General features: G+C 44.1%; 1 protein-coding gene across 1 annotated transcript; it reads left to right on the top strand.

Moving 5' to 3' along the window:
- Positions 1-495: 495 nt before the first annotated feature.
- Positions 496-23,434, top strand: LOC116942497 (stromelysin-1-like). The gene is made up of 9 exons (XM_076058859.1): positions 496-1,290; positions 3,760-3,908; positions 7,287-7,412; positions 8,563-8,724; positions 12,199-12,568; positions 14,595-14,731; positions 17,839-17,992; positions 18,677-18,780; positions 20,982-23,434. Exons 1-9 carry the CDS (start codon positions 956-958, stop codon positions 21,086-21,088), a joined length of 1,644 nt encoding a protein of 547 aa, XP_075914974.1. The 5' UTR covers positions 496-955; the 3' UTR covers positions 21,089-23,434.
- The last annotated feature ends 566 nt before the right edge of the window (positions 23,435-24,000 follow it).

The following is a 24,000-nucleotide window of genomic DNA, read 5'->3' as shown; positions in this document are numbered from 1 at the left end:
CGACGTATGGCAGCAGGCTTATATTGCGTGAATTTAATTTGCAAAACAACTTTCAGGGATTCATATTCTTGGTTCTTTCGGTAAAGTCACGTAGAAGGGAAACAATAAAGTAATAAAAATAAAACATAATAAAATAAAATATTGTATTATATAATTTTATTATTTCTCTTCTACGTGACTTTACCGAAAGAACCAAGAATATGAATCCCTGCAGTCACGAAAGCTTTAAATCGAAACTTTCAGGGACTTTATCTCTAGTCCTACCAACAGAAACACAGCAAACGTAAAACGAGTTACTAATGAATTTTACATCGTAAAGCATCGTGTAAACATTATATCATGGCAACCTGAGAATGTGTGTGTGTCATACAAATAGTTGCCTGTCACTTCGTAGGTGAGACACATGTGCCACCCCGGTGCCAATATTGTGCAATACTCAGGCTTGCTGGGGGCATGGCGAGGTGGTGGCTGGGGCTGGGGAGGGGCAGAGTATTATAAGGTGCTCCGTGCATCAAGCCTCAGTCCAACATCATTTGCGTTCAACTGCGTGCGGTCACTGTCTCAGCCGCATGCATCCAGAGACGTGTCGGTCCGTGCTGCTGCTGCAGCGGGGACTGCTGCTGCTCCTGCTGCTGGTCCTGCTGCAGCTGGGAGGCCAGGGGGAGGCGAGGCCGGCGAGGTCTGCGGATGGAACCCAGACGCGGAGAGGTGTGGACGAGTGGAGGCGCGCACAAGAGGTGATGCTTTGAGATCCCCTTACCTTGGGGCGTCAAGTCAAAGGTTGAGTGCGTGTTCATTGTGCTTACTTGCTACTGCCAATGCAGTATCACGAGAAAAAAGTGTTCAATATCTAAGTTAAAGACTATTTAATCATTTATCGCTCTGGGGCTCTCCTGAATCGAGTCTTGAGGCTCGGTAAAGGCTTCGCAGAAATTAAAAACAAACTTGACGTCTTATGCCCTGTGTCCCATACAACATGCAGGTGCTTGGAGAACGTGACCTCGAGCTGCACGATGACGAATATGAGATGGCCTCATCGCTCTCCAATGCATTTGGCTTTGACGATGGAGACGCCAATCGTAGAGACCTTTGGAGTGGAGACCTCTGGAGCGAAGGCTCCTCGGATGAGTCGCAGAGACACGCTCAGCCCAGCCCTGTGAACGGTGACTCAAGCTTTGTGGTCGAGGATTTGACCGTGAGCCAACCTGGCTACTGCGGGGTCCCCAACCCAAACTCCTTCTCCTTATACCCATCCCGAAACAAATGGCTCAAGAAAAATCTGACTTACAGGTGAGACGCTTTGTGTTTGCAGGACCACATCAAAGGAGCGCCGCTTCGGCTGCGAGGTGGCCAGATGAGATGGTCGTACAGAACATCGAGTCTTGAATCCGTCTATGCAGACCATTGCAATGTTATCCTCCAATATGCGTGGGTTTCTCTGGGTTCTCCGGTTTCCTCCCACACGACGCCAAGCACTCGCCAGCTGGCCAAACTCCCCAGTGCACCGAGTCTCAGCACTCAGTGACGATTCCCTCGCTAAATTAAGGGCATCATTACTGCTATTATTCTCTTACTCCTGATATATATACACCCTGTGGATACCAATTTGCTTGAGCATACTCAACTTACCCATTGGATGGCTGCTGTGGTGTAACGATTAGCACAGAGGTCGGTGGTTCGATCTCCCGGCTAGGCAGTTGACGATCAGCAGTCCCCCCCGCCTCCCCCGTCATGCCTGTGTCCATCCAGCCAGTATAAATTGTTACATCACAGGCAATCGATCGACAGGTAGCGTATGGTGGGGTAAAACGTGAGTACTTCGATCCCTTCAAATGCGTCCAGACGGTGTGAAACGGCGTGCTAAAAAAATACCCGAGAGAGAGGCTCTACAGAGCTCCCCTCCACTAAGAGTGAGTAAAAGATTGAAGGGATGTAGAGTAAAACCTTGGATTGCGAGGAGCATAATTCGTTCCGGATACGTGTTTGTAATTCAAAGCACTCGTATATCCAAAGCACTCGTATATCATTTGTGATCACGTGACGCTCGGCAGACAAAGCGTATACGGTACTACTACTCGTATTGCAAGACCTCGCTCGTTTATCAAATTGATATTTATTTTAAAAAAAAATTCTCATCTTGCAAAACACTCGCAGACCAAGTTACTTGCAATCCAAGGTTTTACTGTATAGCCTTATCTTTTTTTACCGATATATAAAAAACATCTGTCGCTCAATGAAGAGGCGCTCTCGCCGAAGAGGTGGCTAAAGAAGAAAGCGTTGCATAATTCGAGGCGGGGGGATTCGAACGCTCGCCTGTGAAACCGCAGTTGTCTCGTGTATCATCGTAGACTCGAGCGCCCCCCATGAAATAGACCCAGGGGTCGGCAAACCTACGGTTCTGGAGTGGTAGGCGGCTGGGAAAACCACAACGCTGTGGGCCCGCATGAGTACCAAGGTACTCTGCTAACCTTCGGGCTCCGGTCAAAGGTTTGTTCATGCAGCCATCCAGATATATAAACATAGACGTAACTTCAACCGAGAAGATGGATACGAATTGAGCAATCATTGGAAGGATGTTATTAACCAGGTAAAACCCGAACTGCTTTGTAGTGGTTGTTGTCGATCATATCTGCCGGGTACTACTACACCACGCACCGCTCGCCCTCCCCCTACCCCACACCCCCACCCCTCGCTCTCCCCCCTTGCTCCTCCCCCTTTATTACCTATATAACCTCTTACCACGGCAACTCTCTCTCCTACTTCAGCAAAAAAAAAATATTCTTGCCGTGGTTTTCCCACCTGATGATGATTGTTTGTGTTGCAATCGAAACGTCGTGATTTAATTTATTTTATTTTATACCTACCACGTGACTTGTATGGATCCCTGCAGTCACGAAACACTTCAAATCTAGATTGGTGTGCGGCTTTTTGGCATTCCCCCTCTGCCCCATGCGGGAAGACGTTGTCAAGAAGCAAAAAAAACCCGTCAATGTTAAACATAATATATCTTAAAGATAATTAATTAAATTTGGCAGGGAATGGGTCACTATGGAAAGTCTTGGTGACGACAAAATGTAGAGTCACATTGTTTCGTGAAAGAATAACTAAGGTGGAGTAAAAAAAAACGAAAATGACTCAGATTATCCCATCACCTATTTTGTTTATTTGAGTCAGAATTTGTATCTCATTTTGCCGTGTACCTGCTGTGGTGTTTGTGTACAAGTAGCGCTGCGTGTGATGCGGCGGCTCTCGAACTATTTTGGTCAAAGGAAAAAACAAAAAAATGGCTCTTCTTTCAGAGGTTGCCGATCTCAGCAAAAGACGATACGGGCTGCCGAGTTTTTTTTACATTTTTACCCCCTTTTGCTCACCCCCCGCCTCACCACCTATGACTTTTTTCATTAGTTAAAAAAAAAATTGTTATTCAAGAACATATTTTACAAAGTAGATTCCGAAGAAGCCGGGGAGGGGGGGTGGGTGGGACTCCAGCAAATAACGTATAATAAATCTGGAGTGATTACACCCTCACAATGTAGGGACCCACCGGGGGTGTCTGGGCTCGCTGCCCTAAGGTTGTAGGGGCCGCCTATGAATTGTAAACGTGCCCCGAGTCATCTATCGGTCCCTGGCGGTTGCTTTGTTTTCTCCGTCCCGTGGTGGAAATGTTTGAAGAGCCTCGTGTTTTGGCTCACGCGCATCGTGCCAACGTTGGCCCCAAAGGCTGTGCACGTTTGCCAAGGGTTTGTCTCCGCGCGGCAGGTTCGTGAACTACCCATCGGGGATGAGCAGGGAGAGGGCCGAGGACGCGTTGGCGGAGGCGTTCGACTTGTGGAGGTCGGTGTCGACGCTCACCTTCCAAATGCTGCGGGAGGGTGAGGCGGACATCATGATCTCCTTCGAGCGGCGCTGTGAGTCCAGCCTCAATCTGCGCGCAATTCATCTAAAGCGCCCGTCGCCACGAGCAGAATCCAACGGGTTTTCGCTCATTCACCTAAACCCTCATCCACACTGTGTCCCAACCTCCTCCTTGCACATCACCCCCCGCCCTCCACCCTGTAGCCACATAGACCGTTGGAGCAAGTGCTGTTGTTTTGATAACTTTTTCTAGATTTTTTGATAATAATACGAAGTCGGGTTACGCAGGCGTTAGTTAAAGCGGTGAAGACGATTCGATGTATTCACAGGCTGTAAAAAAGAGGGACATAAGCATAGAGCTCACGAGGAATCGGGGACAGAGGAGATGATAGGGAAAGAAGGGGATTATTGAAAAGGAATATCAGAGAAAGGAGAGAGAGGATGCCTGGCTGAGGTCACAACGTGAAGATGATCAGCCACGAGGTGTTGACAATGACCAACTTATTCTGGCTGGAATGGCACACGAACTGTGGTTCGTCACAGTGTGACGAACCACAGTTCGTCACACAGTATTTACTCGGATTGCTGCGATATGGCGATGATAAATTGAAACTACGTATTTTTATAACTGATTTTTGTGTTTAGTTTGTTGTCCTTTCCCCCGCACCTCCGATTAGCGTGATTGGCTACGGTGTGAAAGAAGTTCAACATACATAGATACTACAATATGTTATCTTACGATTTAAGGTGCCACAATAATCGCGTCATCCGTGTTTTGCACAGTATCATCGCATCGTGATTAAGGTTACCAATGTAAAAAAAAACATTATCTGACAAACACATGTAGGAAATAATAATACAATCATTAAAGTTCTAAGTAAATCGCTATGCATTAACATTAGTGCTTTGCAAAACGTTTTACGAAGCAGTTAATGGCATTGTGGTATAATATGATGTCAATAATTCCGTACATAGTTAATCATTTAATTATTGCCTACTAACGAGACAAGCACGTACCTTATACGTGTTATATATTATAATGTAATGGTTATAAGACTTGTGGCAGGCTTATGTTGAGCGAGTTGCGGTGGAATAGCTTATGAGTGACTTTTAATCGTACTAGAAATAAGCAGCAAAAACAAAAACATCACAAAATCAAAATGCAACTATAAACGGATTGGAAACGGATTTTTGCGACAATCGTGTAGTATCGCGAAAACGTACCCATGTTAGACTGGGTCTGTAAGTATGTACATTGAACTTCTTTCACACCGTACGTAGCCAACCGTGCTAATTGGAGGCGCGGGGGGAAGGACAACAGACGAAACACAAAAATGAGTTATAAAGAAGTGAGGTTTCATTATTTATTTAAACGTGCAAAGCTCCAGTGGCTTCATAACATCGGAGGGAAGAGCGTTCTAGATGGCCTCAGAAGTGCATCAGTGACCTCAGGGGAGGCCTCGGGCCAGTTCAGATATCATTATCAAGCGATAATGGCCGTGGCCTGGCATCAAACTCAGCTGGCCAGGTTTGATATCCCCATTTTATGTCCCATTTGCATCCTCATGCTATACATCAAAACCCAGAGGTTGTCATTGGGCTGCTCAGGGGTCAGAGCATTGTGCAGGCACCGCTGTAATATCCTGAGATGAAATCCACCACCTATTATTTATCTTCGAGCATTATGCTGCGCTCTTATGTGTCTGCTAATAACAATTACAGTCTACACCTCTGATTAACAGGGTTGGCTACGTACGGTGCGAAATAAGTTCACCATAGTGTACATAATGTACTCTTACGTGTCTTTTAAATCTAGATTGAAAACGAATTTCTTTAGAACTGCTTTTTTTGCTTATTTTTTGTCCCTCCCTTGAACCTCCGATTAGCGCGGTTGGCTACGTACTGTGCGAAGGAAATTCAACATAAAGCATACCGTTCGATACAGGAATAAGAGCACGTGGATGACAGTGCAATGTGCACGTTAGAGTCATCAGTTTCATTTATTTGGTTTTATCCTGTGAGCTCTTGATTCGGGTGCAACCGCAACAAACAATAAAATTACAAGATACATTTAAAATGTACTGCACGCAAATTGAAACATCCGCTATAAAAACAATTACATCTTCCAGAAAAAGCACCATATGTTTATGCTGCGTACAAAAAAATGTGAAAAAATCCTAGTTTGATGTTCGATCACAATAGCAATTACAATACAATTTAGATTACAATTCTAAGTATAACTCTAAACTGCAACATACAAATATGGCTAAACTAAACCTTTTTAGAAATCACTAAAATAATGCTATAAAAACAACGTAACAGTGATCATTGGAAATGTGATTGAAAGTTAACAATAGCGACATACATCAAATATATTACTAAACCTAGCATCCTTAGCGAGCTGCATGAGTCAATCCATACTAGCAGGAGTATAAATAGTGACCGTTGAGAAAAGTCAGTAGCCTTGGGAAGTTCACAGCAGCAGAAGGGATGACGGCCAGCGGGTCGAGACTTAAGAGTGGCAGACGACATAGAGAACTTAGCCGCTAGAGCAGTGGTTCTTAACCCGAGGTGCAGGCACCCCCAGGGGGTGCCAGATACCCTTTCTGGGAGCGCGAGACGTGGCCAGATTTTTTTTTTAGAAGGGAAATAATCGAAAACACAAATGAAGGCACGGGCACGTAAGTGCAAGTATTTTGTTTCATCAAACACCTATGTATTTATTAACATTCTACATTTTTTTTTACGATTGAGACCCAAAGGGGTGCAGGCTGCAGTAAAGATTAAGGACCACTGCTCCAAAGGATGTCCACGGTAGGCACAATAGAAGGATTGCTACATTACAAGAGCGTGAGAAGTGGTGAGGCCTTCATCCAGCAGTGGATTGAACATGATTTTTATTCTGAACAGCACTTGTCCCTAGGCTGCAATTATAATTGAGTACATTTAGTGTTCGTGCGATTCTGATAGGGCAATGCTATCACTAAAACGGTCTGTTTCACAATACGGACATAGTCTGCCAGCAATCAGCGATGTTGCTGCGCGTTTTACCCAATTAAGTCATTTGTGGGTGTTTTTATTACAACTTTCGCAAATTTGGTCCGTGGCGCTGGAACACGTGATCCACTCTCTTTCGAATGACGTCACGGCATCTTTATTATGCACTTGTGAAGCAGGCTGCACGTATTTTTTATGGTTAAAACTTCCCGCAATATTAACCAGGGTGGTCGTGCGGTCTCGAACTGCAAACCCCCTGCTAACCAGTGGCAAATGGACTACCACTTGACCGTGTCACCCACGAATAATGCTAAATCCTAGGGAGTAACTGCCCTTATCTCTGTTATCTGTGTGCAACTCATGGGAGTACGCAATCATAACTAATCGCTTTGCTAAATGCTCGCTCGGGAGTAATTGTGTTTGCCTCTGTGCAGATCATGGGGACGAGTTCCCGTTTGACGGGCCGCACGGGGTGCTCGCGCACGCCTACGAGCCGTCCCCTGGACTCGGCGGAGACTTGCACTTTGATGACGAAGAACAGTGGAGCGTCGGCCTCATCGGTGCGTCTGGCTGCAGCTGTTCAACGTCTGCTTGCGATAGGGGCCTCGGAAGTTGGGCGTATAATCAGAAACCAAAAAGACACCCGGGGCTTAATTTTTCACTTGTGTGTTTCGAGAACGCAACGAGATTGGTTTTTAAGTCGGGAATATTGCTCGCTGTAGGGCACTGCCACTAGAGTACAAGGGGCGCCTATCCGTAATAATATTGTATTATGGCACCATATATACTTCTAATTCTTTGGGAAGGGTTATAAAAAATATATCACACACGGACTTGCCGAAATGGATGTGGCGTGCCAAAATAATCCCTGGAACAAAATTTTATATCGTGTAGGCTGAAATTCAATACGGCTAATGACACGTGGAGTGGATTGTATGTGGGATGCCGAAAATAATGCTTATTCTGAATACCTTTTCATATAAATTGTATGATATACTGCGTATAAAACACTCAACACATTTATCAATAACACTGTAGCCTTTAAAGGAAACGTATGTAATAGGCGACCCTTCGGATGAAGGGCCTTCTTGATAGCACATAATCATAGCAAATATGAAGAAGGACCATTGCTCAAAACGTCACATTTTACGTTTACTTTTAAGGCAGTGTTATTTTACATACGTATGTGTAAGTATTTTTGTTTTATTTGTGCTTGTCAACGCAGTTGTATTACAACTAGTTTATATAGACATATACAGACAGGTCAAATGACAAAGAAGACATAACTCCTAAATTCTGTAAAGGTTCTATGGATTTGAGGAGTTTATAATCGGTTTTACAGATTAGATCCACGAATAGCGACACCGAGATTGGCACAGATGAGAGGAGTTATATGGTGTGTTGTCACGTGGCTTCATGGCGTCATATGTAATTTGGCAACATATCTCTTGTTTCTATTTTTGGCATCTATTGTTTATCTCACTTTCATCCCAATCATCTTGATCTCTTGTCGACATTTATGTCATCTCTCTATCTCTTATTTATCGTTTATACCACCAAATCTGTGTACCTTTATCTGTCAGCGGGCCATAGCTCAGTGGGCCACTCCAAGAGTCTTCGCGGGTCACATCTGGCCACGTGGGCGACAAGTTGACGAACCCTGCCGTTGTGTATAATGAGCTTTCGCGTTCTGGTCTCTCAACCCCTTAGGCTACAACCTACGTGTGGTGGCCGCCCACGAACTGGGCCATGCACTTGGACTGCAACATTCAAACGAGCGTGGGTCCATCATGAATCCTTCGTACCAAGTGTGGATTCACCCCTACCTCTCCGAGGACGATAAGGCAGGGATCAGGGCTCTCTATGGCACAGGTAAGGGTGATCGATGTGCCCCATTTCCCCAACCACTTAGAGCCAGGCCCTGCCGGCACTGAGAACAGCCAGGGACAGTCCAGGATCAGACATATATCGGAGTCTATGCTCCCATGCTCGATAAGCAATTAAGGATCCATTGGCTTAGTCCAGGCATGTTCAAACTTTTTGCACTAAGTGCCTTATTGAATAACGTGGGCCACAGAATAGTTAGGAGATGCATCGGATGGGCTACGTTAGATATACAATCGAAGTGGAGGATATATTATTCAAAATCAATAGAACAGATCAGACAGAAATACATTCGGTAGAGATTTGGGTAAAATGTTTTCTTTAAAAATGCGACATTTTCTACATGCTATTTATTTGATGGAATGAAACAGACCCTTGTGTATGTATTATTTAGCTGAATGGTTTGTTCATTTTAACCACTCAAGAAATTAAATGAATCCATAGGCACTACTAGGCAGAGTTACACCTTTTTAAATAAAGATGTGGTACTTGATGTTGTACTGTGTCACCATATTGAACCCTGCTTGTGTTTGTCTTCTTCTCCCTCGTGTGCAATCCTGTGATTCTACAAACAGCATCCATAGTGACGCTATCCTCAACATCTCTCCTCCTCGTCCTCTCCCTGACCTCTAGTGTGATCCTATTCTGATCGGTCAGGTGTGGGTTAGAGAAGCAGTCTGTTGGTGACACCGTGTAGCATTATTAACGTCTCCCTGTATAACCCTCTTATATTAGTCTATGAACTAATGCTTGGAGATGGCTTCAGGTTATCCTATCCACAACCGTTTGTACCAAGATTGGCAATAATTTGTATGATAATTAGCATTGTGATCCCAGAAGTACGTACATACACGACCTTTTTCTGCCAATCCACTCACTGCTTTGTTGAGGACCTTCCCCTGCTGTGTGGGTCATGAGCATTATTTGGCCATACTTCACTATGCTGGTCAGTGCGGGTTGGTGAAGGCAGGTAGCATAGATGCCCTGTCCCCGCTGACAACGTAGCTCCCTAAAGTACTCTTTATATAATACAACGCATTGCATTGCTGATGCATCTGGGACAATGTTATTTTATATTGTTTGGACAAAGCATTGCTCAATGTAAATGACTATTTTGGTATTGCCCAATACCAGCTACTGTCTATATTTAGCAACACTTGAATCATAGCAATACCAAGCCATTGCCCAATTCCTGATACAATTGATTGTTGCCTATGTTGGGCAAGTTATTGGTACTGCAGTACCAACGGCATTCCTTTGTATATAATCCTCGGTGTCAAGGCGTAGCCAAGATACTTGCAGGCATTGCATTACTCTACTCCAATATGTATAAAGGCCTGGCAACAGGATCAGCTGTCAACCAGCACCAGCATAGTCATGATATTGATATATTATCTTGTTATTCTCCATCAAATTATTACGCGGACATTTTATACTTATAGCCTATTGTATTTATCACTTGCATTGGTCTATTGGCCTGCATCCCTTCAACCCGTCTGGAACTAAGTTGGTGCTTCATATTCCTATATACAGCATATTCATAAAATGCACACCAATGTGATTATATTGTTAACATTATGGTGAATGGTAGCGCCTCTAGTGTATGCAAGGGTGACACGTGAACCCATGGGCCACAATCATCCGAATCGAAAACATCACTTTTTATGACATGATTCGATGCATTAATTCATCACGAGCTTAACAATGAACATTGATACATGAATTGGTCAATTTTTCTAACACAGCAATCGCCTCTGTTGTGTTATTTTTTTATTTAATGACTTCTTTAAAAAATATAATTGCGATGCACATTTTCTTGGAATTTACAAAGCTTTTGCTGCATTGATGTACCGGTTTGTAGCCCTTTGTAGAAACAATCAGTGCAATATATAGCACCTGGGAGCTATATCAATACACGGACGATCCCTATTATACGTGAAACCATTATACAGTACAATTAACTATCTGCCTGCCACGCTTCTGTGTTTAAAGCCTTAGCGCCTTCCAGCTGTGCGTCAAGACTGTGTGTCGAGGTTGTGTGTCATGACTAGTTGGCTTACGAATCGCTTAGTGCGCGTTACTTACGGCCTCTTATGGGAACGAAAACAAAGTAGCGATGTTTGGCTATGATTGCAATGTCGATTGAATATCATGCAAAGTAATACAGTTAAAAAAAAGTTATATCCCTATGTCAACTATTTCAACATGAATGCCCCCAGCCTCGTCAGATGTCGGAAGCTTAGCCGGGTCGGGCATGGCAGTGCTTAGTTGAGTAACCACCACCATGTGTAAGAAACAGGTGCAATAGGAACGTGGGCTGTAGAGGGCAGTGCAACAAAATCCCTTGTTATGTACTCCTCTCACGTTCACCGACCCGCACTGATTAGCGTGGTGAAATATGGTTAAATACCAGTATCTATGGGGAAGCCCTCATGCAGCAGTAGATAAAACTAAAACAATGTCCTGTACCATTTACATGTCAACCCACTGGTGAATGAAGGCCGCCTTCCTATGGCGTGTTAGTCGGGGGCGGGCGGGGGGCTAGTTTGACCATACTTCACCACGCTGGTCGCTGCGGGTTAATGAAATGGATGGGGGGGGGGGGGGCGGGCGTTATCAGAACCAGCTCAAATATCACTTGCCACTGAAGTTAGCCATAGCTGGGAATCAAACTCAGGATCAGGTGCATAGCGCAATGCGTTAGCCACTGCACCACCCTCCCACTTTCATATATTTACCGTAACGTGTGTTATTTGCAATACTGCTTTGGTAATTTTCTTTACATTTTTTTGGAACAATGTGCTCATGTACATAATTATCATTTATCCATATACAGTACCTTGCCCATCATCTCATATCGTGAAATAAAGTTCACAATATCAAACAATTTTTCCCAAGTATCCCCATGTGTTTGATCCATTTTCAACGCTTTTCAATTCAGGTTGAAACCGTTCATGCATTAGTTCTGTAGCGGTGGGGCTTAGGGATACAATACCTTTCGTAAAGACGATCCGATGCAAATTACATTTGAGTGTAAAATTGTGTCGCTATGAGGGGCTTGCCCTATAGAAAACCGCACCTTCGATTAGCACGGTTGCCTACATACGTTGCGAAAGAAGTTCAACATACATACACAACAAAACCAAATTCATCACACACCACGCGTGACGTCATCTCATTGTACGCCTTGAAAATCACGACAGTCGCCAACGCTCATGAAATTCCACCGAGGAGACATGCACGTGAGAAAGCTTTACAAAAATCAACGCTCATGCTTGGTTTTTCTTCCTTGTTTCCATGCTCATTGACCTTCCTCGAATATCCTTTAAATCCTAAATCTGACAATGTACGCTGTTAGATATCTCTCTGTCTCACCTATGGGTTTTGTCCTCTCTTTCCCTACACCTCAACCACCTCTTTTCCTCCACCACTCTGGTGTTTCCTCCCTCCCCAAACCTCCAGGTCCCCTTCCCCGCAGCCTGAGCGTGGAGGCGCCACGACAACTCTCGGAGAACGAATTCACACCTCACGACGACAACACACGCCCGGACAGAGTGCACGAAATCGCCAGCGATGGCCATGACCAAAGAGCTCGCAATGCTCCTCACGGTGCACTCCTTGACCATACCCACCACGACGAACCCACAACCGCCAGTGACACCCCTGACGAGGCACACGCTCTCGCGGTGAGCTGTAGCAGCAGCAGCAGCGGCGGCACAGACTCGCCACTGCCCATGGACTCGCTTGCTGGCGCACCCCGCCTGTGCGGTGGCAATCTGCGTGTGGACGCCGCCTCCTTCATCCATCGGCAGCTCTACATCTTCCAGGGCGAGTGAGTGTGGCACTCGTATCTCTCATCCAGCGGCACAACCGAATTACGCGGGGTAGTACAGGGGCCAGCCCGGCGCAGCTTGTGAGGCGCCCGATTGTTTTTTTGTTTTCCCCACTGCAGAAGCCACGGCGTGCTGCTGAAGTCAGTGTCATGCATTCAAGTGTAGCGACCAACGCATTGTTGGACTCCTGTCCTGGCTTTGCTTGGCCCCGATGTCTTAAGGGGCCAAGGTTTCACGGGTTGGTTCTGGCTCTGCTTGGCGAGTAGCTGCTGGAAAAAAACCACCCGTACCACGAGAACCGTCGATGACATTTTAAGACAAACAAGTTATGTAAATTATTATTTTTAATAGTATGCATGTTGTTTTGTGTCTTCGCTATGATTCTTAAATATGTTATTGTTTCGATTTAAAGCTTTCGTGACTGCAAGGATTCATCTTCTTTGGTTCTTTCGGTAAAGTCACGTAGAATGAGAATAAAATAATAAATTGATAAAATAAAATAACACAATAATATTCTCACGACGTTTCGGCCACAACACAAGCGGCCTTCATCAGGTGAAGGGGACGAGACTGTCTGGAGGACAGCGCTGGAGAAAGCCACGCTGAGATCACGACCTTTAAGCTGTGATTTGTTAATTGTAATGTTATGTCAGAAACACTTAGTCTGTAGCTCTCCAGTTGTCTGGGTGAAAATTGGTTCTAAGTTTTGCCCAATCCCGGCCGGCTGGCTCAAAAAACGCAATAAACATACCAACAAGTGGTTGCAGAAAAGATGAAAGAAAAACATAGCAACTCAGAACCTATGCTCATGGAGGTAGCTGGGTCCATAATAAAGGTTTTTGGGTGAGATCGCGTTATTTATAAATGTGTCGCAACCCTCCACCACCCGACAGTGTGTTGAAGTGTGGATCCACAACATTTACAATTTGAGTAGTACGACGTTTCGCTGGCAATTACATCCAGCATCTTCGGGTGATTTGCCAGAATAGTGACGCCATCCACCTGCTTCCGGTCTTAAATAGTGCAGGATGACGTCATCATTGAGGTGGAGGTGGGGGTGTATGCAATTATGTAATAGATCAGTAATCAGCCACTTAGCATGTGACTCATCTATAATAAATTGCAATAAGTGTTATGTGTTACTTAATAATATGCTTCCAGGCTGCGCTGTCTATAGCTATCACTGCGATTAGAATTATTTGAATTCTTCTCAATTTTGAATTGATTCTCTTACTAATCTTGGCCAGTAATAATTAGTTCTGCATAACACTTCAACGTTATCAAAAGCAATTGCATGTCCTTGTTGGCAAGCATGCTCTGTCACTGCTGACAGCTGTGTTTGGGATAATTTAAGTTCCTTTGGTGTTCTTTTAGTCTGACATTAATGTTACGTTCCGTCTGTCCAATATAACACTTACCGCATAAGGTGGAGGGTTGCGACACATTTCTAAATAACGCGATCTAACCCCAAAAAACCTTTATTATGAATAATGTTGGTCGCGAAAGCCGACGTGTTAAACAGGTAGCTGGGTGGCTGAATGGGCCAGAGTACTGAGTCAGCCCTGCACAAGATACAGGGTTAAAGTCGAGGTTTCGTCCACCAGTAATTTGGTTGGTCACTGAGCATATCATATTCTCTCTCAGAAATTAGTTTTCAATTTAGATTTAAAAGTGCATAGCTCCAGTGGCTGCCTAATATGTTCGGAAGGAAGAGCATTTCAGACGGTCGCAGAAGTGCATCTGACAGCGTGCGATGCAGTGTCTTTGTTAAATGGTTAGCCAAAAGTCCTCGGCGAGGATAAGCGGAGTTTTTTTTTTATGATGGCTTACGCTCCTTGACGAAATTCACGACAATCCCACATTCGACACTTAACCAGGGAGAAAAGCAAATTACGTAACAATTGTTTAGTATATCAGCTAAAAGGAGGTGGTGTGGTCAGCTCTACGCCCAGATGTTTTATGCGCACTCTCACACACACACACTCCCTTTATGTTTCACTCACACACTGTGTGTGTCTCCCGCAGGTATTTCTGGCGAGTGTCGAGCTCCCTAACGGGAGCGGGACTCCCTGGCCTCGTGTCGTCCCATTGGCCCGGAGCGCCGAATCGCATCGACGCTTTGTACGCGAACGCACGGAACCACACGCTCGTGTTCTTCTCGGGTAAGTCGTGCACGCACGCACGATGCCCACACGTGCTGACATATGCGCAAGGACTGTCTCTCAGCCTTTCCATTCAATCGCAGCCCTTGAGTTAATTTCCATCATTCAGAGTCGAGTAAGGGTCGCCATAATATGGCGATACTACAATAGGTCAGGGCCGGAACTAGGTGGGGTGCTGGGGTGGTCCCTATTTCTTTTGGCTCACCAAAGTTCGTCCTCCTTAGCGGAGTATCACTGTTGGTTGCTCATGCAACAGCTCCACTGGCCCTCCTCAGCCGAGAAGAGCTGGAGCTCGACCTGCGATACATTGTTTCCGCACCTCCGATTAGGACGGTTGGCTACGTACAATGCAAAAGATGTTCAACATGATTTAAAGCTTTCGTGACTGCAGGGATTCATCTTCTTGGTTCTTTCGGCAAAGTCACCACGTAGAATGGAAATAAAGTAATAAAAATAAAACGTAAAAAAATAAAATTCTCACGTATTCATTATATAGTGTAGTGTATACCCAGTTACTTTATGTTAATAGCTCAACTTATTGAAGAATATATTGAGTACATTTATTATATTGATGTAGTTTATACTTAAGTTCTTTCACATCGGTTTATTGTATGATAGTTGGGTAGTTGCAGTTCTTTAGCGTCAATATACTAACAGCCTCTGTTGATATGTAAACTCTGACTTTAACATAGCTACTTCCATGACCAGTTACATGCTAATCCCTCACACTAACATCGTGCTAATCTCCCAATTACATGCTAATTTCTGAATTTAACACCCTGCTAATCCAACACATTAACACAGCTACTTCAATGCTAAATTCTCCTGTTGATATGTAAACTCCTTTGTCAAGGCGCTCTGCTCCTCCCACCCAGCTTAAAAGACGCTGCCAAGCTTAGCAGTGTTCATTGAAGCGCTGTCATCCCGACAGTTCTGTTCCTTCACCTGAAGAAGGCTACTTTTGTTGTGGCCGAAACGTCGTGAGAGTTTTATTTTATTATGTTTTATTTTTATTATTTTATTTCCATTCTACGTGACTGTACCGAAAGAACCAATAAGATGTTCAACATGCATACAGAGGTTGTAATATATGAAGGCTATGAAAATCATTTCGACCGTTTTGCAGTATAATCTTTATTTATAGTATTGATGTAAATCTATATATATTTCCTGACATTCGATGATATAACAATTAAACATCACCGCAATAAAGGTCGACATTTGTTGTTAGTCCCAATTAAATGGGTGCTTTTGAAACGTTGTTGGATAAATTGCCGACAGTGTTTACATGACGTCATCCGTTTTTTGACTGCATGTGCGTTACAAGCATTATAGATTGTAAAGCAGGGGTGGGGAACCTTTTTTCTGCCAAGGGCCATTTGGATATCTATAACATCATTCGCGGGCCATACAAAATTATCAACTTAAAAATTTGCCTGTTATATTTGGTCAAACATTTAATTAACTCGCCCCTAATGTGATGGCTGGAACTGCTTCTCTTTGGCGAGGCGTGTGATGATGTTAGCTGGTATTGATGATGTTGCTGCTACTCGCAACTGCTTTTACGGGTTTGCCCCTAGATTTATTGAATTTCGAGTCCCGCCTGCAGTTGCGTTGGCAGGGCCACACCAAATGATTTCGCGGGCCAGACATTCTCCACCCCTGTTGTAAAGTGACAATAATGAGGTGACCTGTGTTGGATGAACTACAGATGAAGAAGTTTTTACCAATCTTGATTTGTACTGGAAGTAGATCGATACCCCAAAACGAGATGATTACTTTTTTTTAAACACAATTACAAATTTAGGGGAAACTGATCTCTCGATAATATCATATTTCTTATACTGTATCTTATCGTATGATGCACAGTAATAACTCCTAGAGTCAGTCGAGTAAGGGCTCATTTTGGCCGATTGACACCACGGACCGATGGAATTGATGATGAGTTACGTGTGACCTATGACCTTTGACCTATTTGTAAAAATAACCTTGGCACAAAAAATTACTTTGTCAATCACAATGAGTGGAGCGTCACCTGGCGGATAAAGCCGGTTATTGCACCTGTTTCTAAAATGTGGCTGCGATGTGAAAGGAGAAGCCAAATGAGGCTTCAGGTCACTCATGCGATATGGACGCGTCGGAACACATGGACCAAAAGACCCACACCCCTCTCTCCCCCCCGTGAACTCCTGCAGCCACGACTCAAGCTCATGGACATGCTAATTTCTCCAGCTCCCACCCGTCCCTGCACGCCGCAAACCCTCCCACCTCTCCCCCCCGTGAACTCCTGCAGCCACGACTCTACAAACCCCCCTCGCTCCCCCCCCCCCCCCGTGCCTATATAAAGCTACAACAGCAGATTATTCTTTCTCACCTGATGACGGATGCTTGTGTTGCGACCGAAACGTCGTGTTCTTTTATTATTATTTTTTCTATCTACGTGCCTTTACCGAAAGAACCAGAGAGTAGACTTACAATAATAATGTCAATGCCATTCATTTAATCAGGGAAGCCTCACTTAGTCTCAACTTTTTTTTATCAGGAAGGTTCCACATTGAGATGTTTGGCCACTGCCATCACTGAGTGGGTTCATGTGGCAGAAAACCTGAGCACCCAGAAAAAAAATACACGCGAGGAAAACATTTAAAGCTCTATACAGATAGCTTAAAAATATATATTGTTGTACTGACATCTCCTGGCCAACTGGCAGCTCAAGCCTATAACACCTGGCACTCCAAGGTAGTCTCCGATCCACTAACTTAGCTAGGCTCTAACCTGCCTAACTAAAGAAATCCAGCAAGATTGTGTGCATTCAGGGTTACGTTTTATATACAGATTCACGTATAAGTTAACTTCCCACACATACGTCCATGCATACAAACATACCCACACAAGCTTACACTCAATAATCTGCTTACCCCAATAACACGATCAATTGTACAGATGAATACCACTTGAGTTTGAGAAGCGAATCGTGCTAATCGCAGGTGCCAATATAATTGTTGCTTCGAGACATGACAAGGCATATAACCGTGGAGGGAGTGAATCATTACGTCACATCCCTGCTGTGTTCCACCTTCGCTGAAGCTCTGTTGTCTCCTCTCCAGGTGAGCGCGTGTGGGCGCTGAGGGGCTTCGAGGTGGACACCGGGTCCCCACGGGATCTACATTCCCTAGGGCTGCCACCGGGGACTTTGAAAGTTGACGCCGCGGTGCCAGGACGGGACCACACGCTCCTGTTCGCAGGGCGGCAGTACTGGAGGTTAGCGGGCGGACGAGTGCACTTAGATTGCTCTCTGGTATGGGGAAGGGCCACTGCCGTGTGTGCACATTCATCCTTTTTTTAGGGCAGTATTATATTCAACAAATGTTTTGAGTTTTTGTTACATGTGAAATGCATTATTGCAAAAAAAAAAATGTACTGTCTAGTTAATCTATTTTCCATATCATTGGTGTAACAAGTAATGAAACACCAATCATACGCATAGATTAAATAATGCATCCAAACATGCGTTTGCCTTCAGAAGTATTTCATTTGCAGTACGGGAATCGACGCGTTATTACTGTCAGAGCAAAATGTTTTGAAAAATAGTTATTTTTGCTCGGGGTTTATTTTCTCCGAGCTTTGGGGCAACCTTTAGATTTTGAGCAAAGGTTTCCTGAGACTTTGACAGAACGCCTTGGCTGCTGGAGCAGAGAGTGCGTGGATCACAGTAGCGTCGGATTAGGGGGAGAAATAGGCAGGGTGGAGTCCATGCAGGATCTTGAAGATGGTCAGGGCCCATCTTTAAAAGTGATCCGACAATGGATCGGGAGCCATGGCATTATTATTATTATTGTTGTACTTTTTTGCAACGAGATTTTATGTAAAGCGCTCCGAGACTCCGTAGCGTATAGGGCGATACGTAAAAAAAAATATTTATTCATTCCCATTACGTTTGTGTAGCTACAACGAGGTGACCAAACGCATGGACGCTGGGTTTCCAAGGGAGCTGCATGAAGACTGGCCGGGGATCCCAACAGACCTGGACGCTGCAGTCACCAAAAACGGTACTGAAACAAAATATCACGATACGCCCAGAAGCAGTTCACTCCCCTCTGATGTCTCCAGCGATATCAGATCGCATTAGAGGGGCTTGCTTAGCTACTCCCTTTTGCCCGCAGGATTTACATATAGATCTATAGAGTTGTATATAGATGCATAGACTTCCATAGACTTATAGAGTTACATAGAGATGCATGGCATTACATAGAGATCTATCGTTACATAGAGATGCGGCGTTACATCGAGAGCCACAGAGTAACATACGGATCTATAGCTCTACATAGAGATGCAAAGTTACGTAGACATATATAGCATTACATCTACATACCGACTCATAGAGTTGCATAGAGAGTCATAGAGTTAAATAGAATCTCATAGACTCAGACTCTATTTAGCCAGTGATCGGACCCATTGAGCCAACCAGCTCTGTGGTGGCAGTTACAGGACCATTGCAAGGTGGGAATGAGCAAACATTTCGATTTAAAGCTTTCGTGACTGCAGGGATTCATCTTCTTGGTTCTTTCGGTAAGGTCACGTAGAAGGGAAATAATAAAATAATAAAAATAAAAATTGTATCATTTTTTTAAACGTAATAAAATAACATTTATTTATTATGTTTTATTTTTATTATTTCCCTTCTACGTGACTTTACCGAAAGAACCAAGAAAACAATACATTATTTATGCCAAACACAACAATAGTATTAAAAGCTGAAAACATCACTTGCATGAATAAGAATTACAACTACCAGCTCTTGTAATATGATTACATTAACTAAAAGCATTACGTCACAACACTGGATAGAACGATGACTATAATAATAATAATAAGCCCGTATCTGTGAATTTCCATACAGCGTTATTACTGCTTCAGCACACCAGTACGTTGGAGAGCAATCCACAACATTGAACAATTAGGTTCAACGTTTCTCTGGTAGTTATAAGCAGCATCATCAGGCAGTTGCCAGAATTGTGACAACTGCATAATGATGCTCTCCAAACAAGGAAAACAATAATTAATTTTAACCATGACAATGAAACAATTCATTGAACGAATCTTGGTGGGGTGCTTGGGTGACGGTATATATATATTTACAGGCTTACTGCCTCGAGAAAACCGAGGGGATTATACCTTTTTTATTGTTTCTTGCATCTGCTATTTCATATCATGAGTCGGAGGATGCTGTCGTGGTTGTTATGGCGAGCTCATCTGACTTACAGGCCAGATGTCGCTGCTTCGATTCGAAATCTCAGCGTGGCAGTTGAAAGAATGGGCAGCTTTCTTTACATCCCCCACGCCTTTGTCCACCCAACAGTTGCAATTGGTATGCCACAGTCGACCGGCAGCTTGGGTGTGGTGGCGTGCATTTTGGGTACTCCTATCTCTTCCAACACATCTGACCAGCGTGGAAGAGTAGGCCAAATACTCTTTGTTTTTTTTCGGTAAAGTCACGTAGATAAAAAAAATTTTTAAATAAAAGAAAACAACTAAATCAAATCACGACGTTTCGGAGGCAACACAAGCTTCCGTCTTCAGGTGGAACAGTCACAGCAAGATAGCTGCATCTCAGTGGTGCCACTCAGTAATCGCGTGCTACTTGATGCAGCTATCTTGCTGTGACTGTTCCACCTGAAGACGGGAGCTTGTGTTGCCTCCGAAACGTCGTGATTTGATTTAGTTGTTTTCTTTCATTTTTATTTTATTATATCTACGTGACTTTACCGAAAAAACCAAAGAGTATGAATCCTTGCAGTCACGAAAGCTTCAAATCTAGAAGTAGGCCAAATACCCAATGGGAGGGGGCTCTATTTTGATTTAAAGCTTTCGTGACTGCAGTAATTCATATTCTTAGCTCTTTCGGTAAAGTCACGTTGAACAATATATATTTTATTATTTTATTGTTTTCCTTCAACGTGACTTTACCGAAAGAGCTAAGAATAGGAGGGGGCTCTTTTTAGTGAAGGCCATTCCGCAAGAAGTGGTGTGAGCACGTATTGTATGGCTGCACATTTGCCTTTTATGGTTACCTTAATTATCTGGATTTCAAACCCAGAATCTCAGTGGTGCCACTCAGTAATCGCGTGCTACAAGTCCCCTGAGCTAGCTGGCGACCTCGCATTGCATCCACCCCTATGGTGAGGATATCAAGGCGATGCCTCGACAGCTGGCGTGAATCTGACCACTGGCTGTGTAAATCACCCCGTAGAGTTCACGTTCTTCATCAAGGGCCAGCAGGTGTTCCGCATGTGGACAAGGCCTCGGCGCCTGGACAAGGTGATGAACCTCACCTCGTGGCTCGGTTGCGGTGACTGAAGCGAGCTCGCCCGTTGGCGGGGAAGGTGGCGTGGGGACAATGGCTTTATCAGTAACTCCTGTTACAAGACGCGTGAGAAATGCTGTGGTTGAAGGAACGAGGCTTGCTCAGAATGCATACGCAGGCTTACAACATTCACAACCACGTACACATATATACCACCCACCATCGTTAACAGAGCATGCATATGGAATTTTAACACGAACGACCACGTCATACTCTATGGAGCCCAAAACCCTTAGCCCAGCGTGCACATGAAGGGTTACACTAACACGAACAAACCATGGAACTCGCCAACCTTAATCCAGCATGCAAACGGTACAAGGTGGTATATAGCGACACTGACCTTATAAAGCAGCACGCCGCAGATTTCTTTGAAAGCTTAATTCAGCACGCACGTGGCGTTCATTACATCGACGATGACACAGGTTTTGTTAGAGGGCTGCGTGGCCCAGAACGCAGGCGCTTATTGTCGAGTAGCTACGACAGCACATCGAGGCTGTGACAGACTAAAAAGTTAGACGCTTCGTATGCCAAAAAATACTTTAAAGTTACTTTTAGGAGCTCTGGCCTAGCACTCGTGATATCACCACAGGGTGATTCGAAAGTAGGAGGGTGATGATGTTACCACGATGCCGGTATGCATGAGCACTCGATAACTCCCATCAAAAGCCAGTCACACTTGGTTGTGAACACCCACTCAATTGTGGTGCAGGCCTTCTTAAACAAATTGTCTCATATCCACTCATGAGATAACCTTTATTTACAAGAGCTCATTAAGGGGAAACAGTGGCGTAGTGGATCATGCACTATATTATGAACCTAGTGACTTTAGTTTCTATCCTGGTCAAAGGTAACATCAGTGACGAGGTATATCTAAACCCGTCGTGAAGTATGGTCAAACAGCCCCCATGGATTGACATGGCATTCATCCAGCAGTGGTATTTCACAGGGCTGTGAATTTTTTTCTAATTAAGAGATCATTCAGACCACGAAACTCCGTCACAAAGGATACTTGGCATTGTTTAAAGTACAGTTGCGTTTTTAAAGCAATGCCAAGTCCCATAGGCTGATTATGTTTTTTTATGCAACTGATGAAGTTAAAATCTGGGTGGTCTAGCAGCTGAAGGTTTTAGAGAGAGCTGTTTGGTGCGTTCGATTAGGAAAGTCGAATTAGTGATGATTTTGTTGGTTTTAGTAGCCAAGCTATTGGTAGGGTCTCTGTTAATTTTGGTATAGCAGCCATCATTGAGGTCTTGCATTTTCTTGTTTGTGGTTTTTATCCATGATGACAGTGGCATTGCCCTTGTCGGCTGAGAGGATGACAATATCATGTCTCTGTTATAATTGAGCGAGTTCAAAACGTTCGTCCTTGCTAATGTTGTTAATGGGTTTCTTAGCATTCTTGAGGATAGCAGCGATTTCAGATCTTGCAACGTCTGCCGGGATGTGTCCCAGACCTTTGAGGGCTACGTCGACCTGGGCAATGATGTCATCCACCGGGATGTGTTTGGGGGATACTGCGAAATTCAACCTCTTGTCTAGTACCGATTTTAGACTGTCAGACATTGGGCTGTTACTGTGATTGATAACAATCTCGTTACCATCTAACTTTTCCAAGTGTGGTTCGGGTTTATTTTTTGACAGGAGGTTGAATTTGGCAATCAGGTTGGCTCTGCTTTTGGTTGACATTGAAGCAGCAGAAGAAACAGTCATGTTATCCACATGGTCCCAATCAGATGTGGACATTTTATCTGTTAATTATAAATGTGATTGTAAGAGAGTCTTGTCTAAATTATCAAGTTAAAATCGGAGCAGCCTTATTCTTTCTGAGATTAGGGCTAAGCTGGCCTTAAACAAGAATCCGTTTAGCGTTAGGGGAAGCCAGCCTCCTACAGTTACGACTCGACAAAACTCCTTCCCCCCCCCCCTCCCGTGCCTATATAAAGCCACAACAGATAATTTTCTCACCTGAAGACGGACGCTTGTGTTGCGACCGAAACGTCGTGTTTCCTTTTATTATTTTTTCTATCTACGTGAACCAGAGAGTACTTATCATTTACTTTATTTATGCCTAGTGCCATTACTGTGTGTAGCGCTACGAACGTAATACATCGTTTGAGCAGAGAGTTCAGGATACTCTGTATGGCTTCAGACAATCACATAAACACGGAGGTGCTCAACTATTTTGTGCTTTGTGTCTAACCAATAAAATGTAAAAAAAAATGCATCCTTAATTGTACTGGCATTCAGTGTCGTTTATTTAATAAATGGTGTGACATGCATGTAAGAGAAAAGTGCAATTTGCAGAGCAAACACACGGTGCACATTCAAAACTGTACCGTACAGATTAATTGCATTTCGATTTAAAGCTTTCGTGACTGCAAGGATTCATCTTCTTTGGTTCTTTCGGTAAAGTCACGTAGAATGAGAATAAAATAATAAATTGATAAAATAAAATAACACAATAATATTCTCACGACGTTTCGGCCACAACACAAGCGGCCTTCATCAGGTGAAGGGACGAGACTGTCTGGAGGACAGCGCTGTCCTACCAGACAGTCTCGTCCCTTGGAGGACAGCGCTGTCCTACCAGACAGTCTCGTCCCCTTCACCTGATGAAGGCCGCTTGTGTTGTGGCCGAAACGTCGTGAGAATTTTATTGTGTTATTTTATTTTATCAATTTATTATTTTATTCTCATTCTATGTGACTTTACCGAAAGAACGAAAGAAGATGAATTGAACTTTGGGTCGTTGCGCTCAGAGCGCAGTGCGTGAACCACTGCCTGAACAGTGCTCGTCTTTCAAATTGCAACAAGTCCTCATCGCTCAGGTCGGCCACTCTCTCATGCTCACCACGACTGATTGTCGAATGATCCACCAACGCAACCTAGAAGTCCAGAATTTTGT

This window comes from Petromyzon marinus, chromosome 1 (assembly GCF_048934315.1).
Source record: "Petromyzon marinus isolate PM22_M1 ecotype Great Lakes invasive population chromosome 1, UKy_Petmar_22M1.pri1.0, whole genome shotgun sequence".
Lineage (NCBI taxonomy): Eukaryota > Metazoa > Chordata > Hyperoartia > Petromyzontiformes > Petromyzontidae > Petromyzon > Petromyzon marinus.
This window is presented reverse-complemented; position numbering and strand designations above follow the sequence as displayed.

Coding starts and splice junctions, on each gene's coding strand:
- LOC116942497 (XM_076058859.1), top strand. CDS start 956: ATGCCCTGTGTCCCATACAACATGCAGGTGCTTGGAGAACGTGACCTC. Junction 14,732..17,838: donor CACGCTCGTGTTCTTCTCGG/GTAAGTCGTGCA, acceptor TCTCCTCTCCAG/GTGAGCGCGTGTGGGCGCTG. Junction 18,781..20,981: donor CGCTGCAGTCACCAAAAACG/GTACTGAAACAA, acceptor ATCACCCCGTAG/AGTTCACGTTCTTCATCAAG.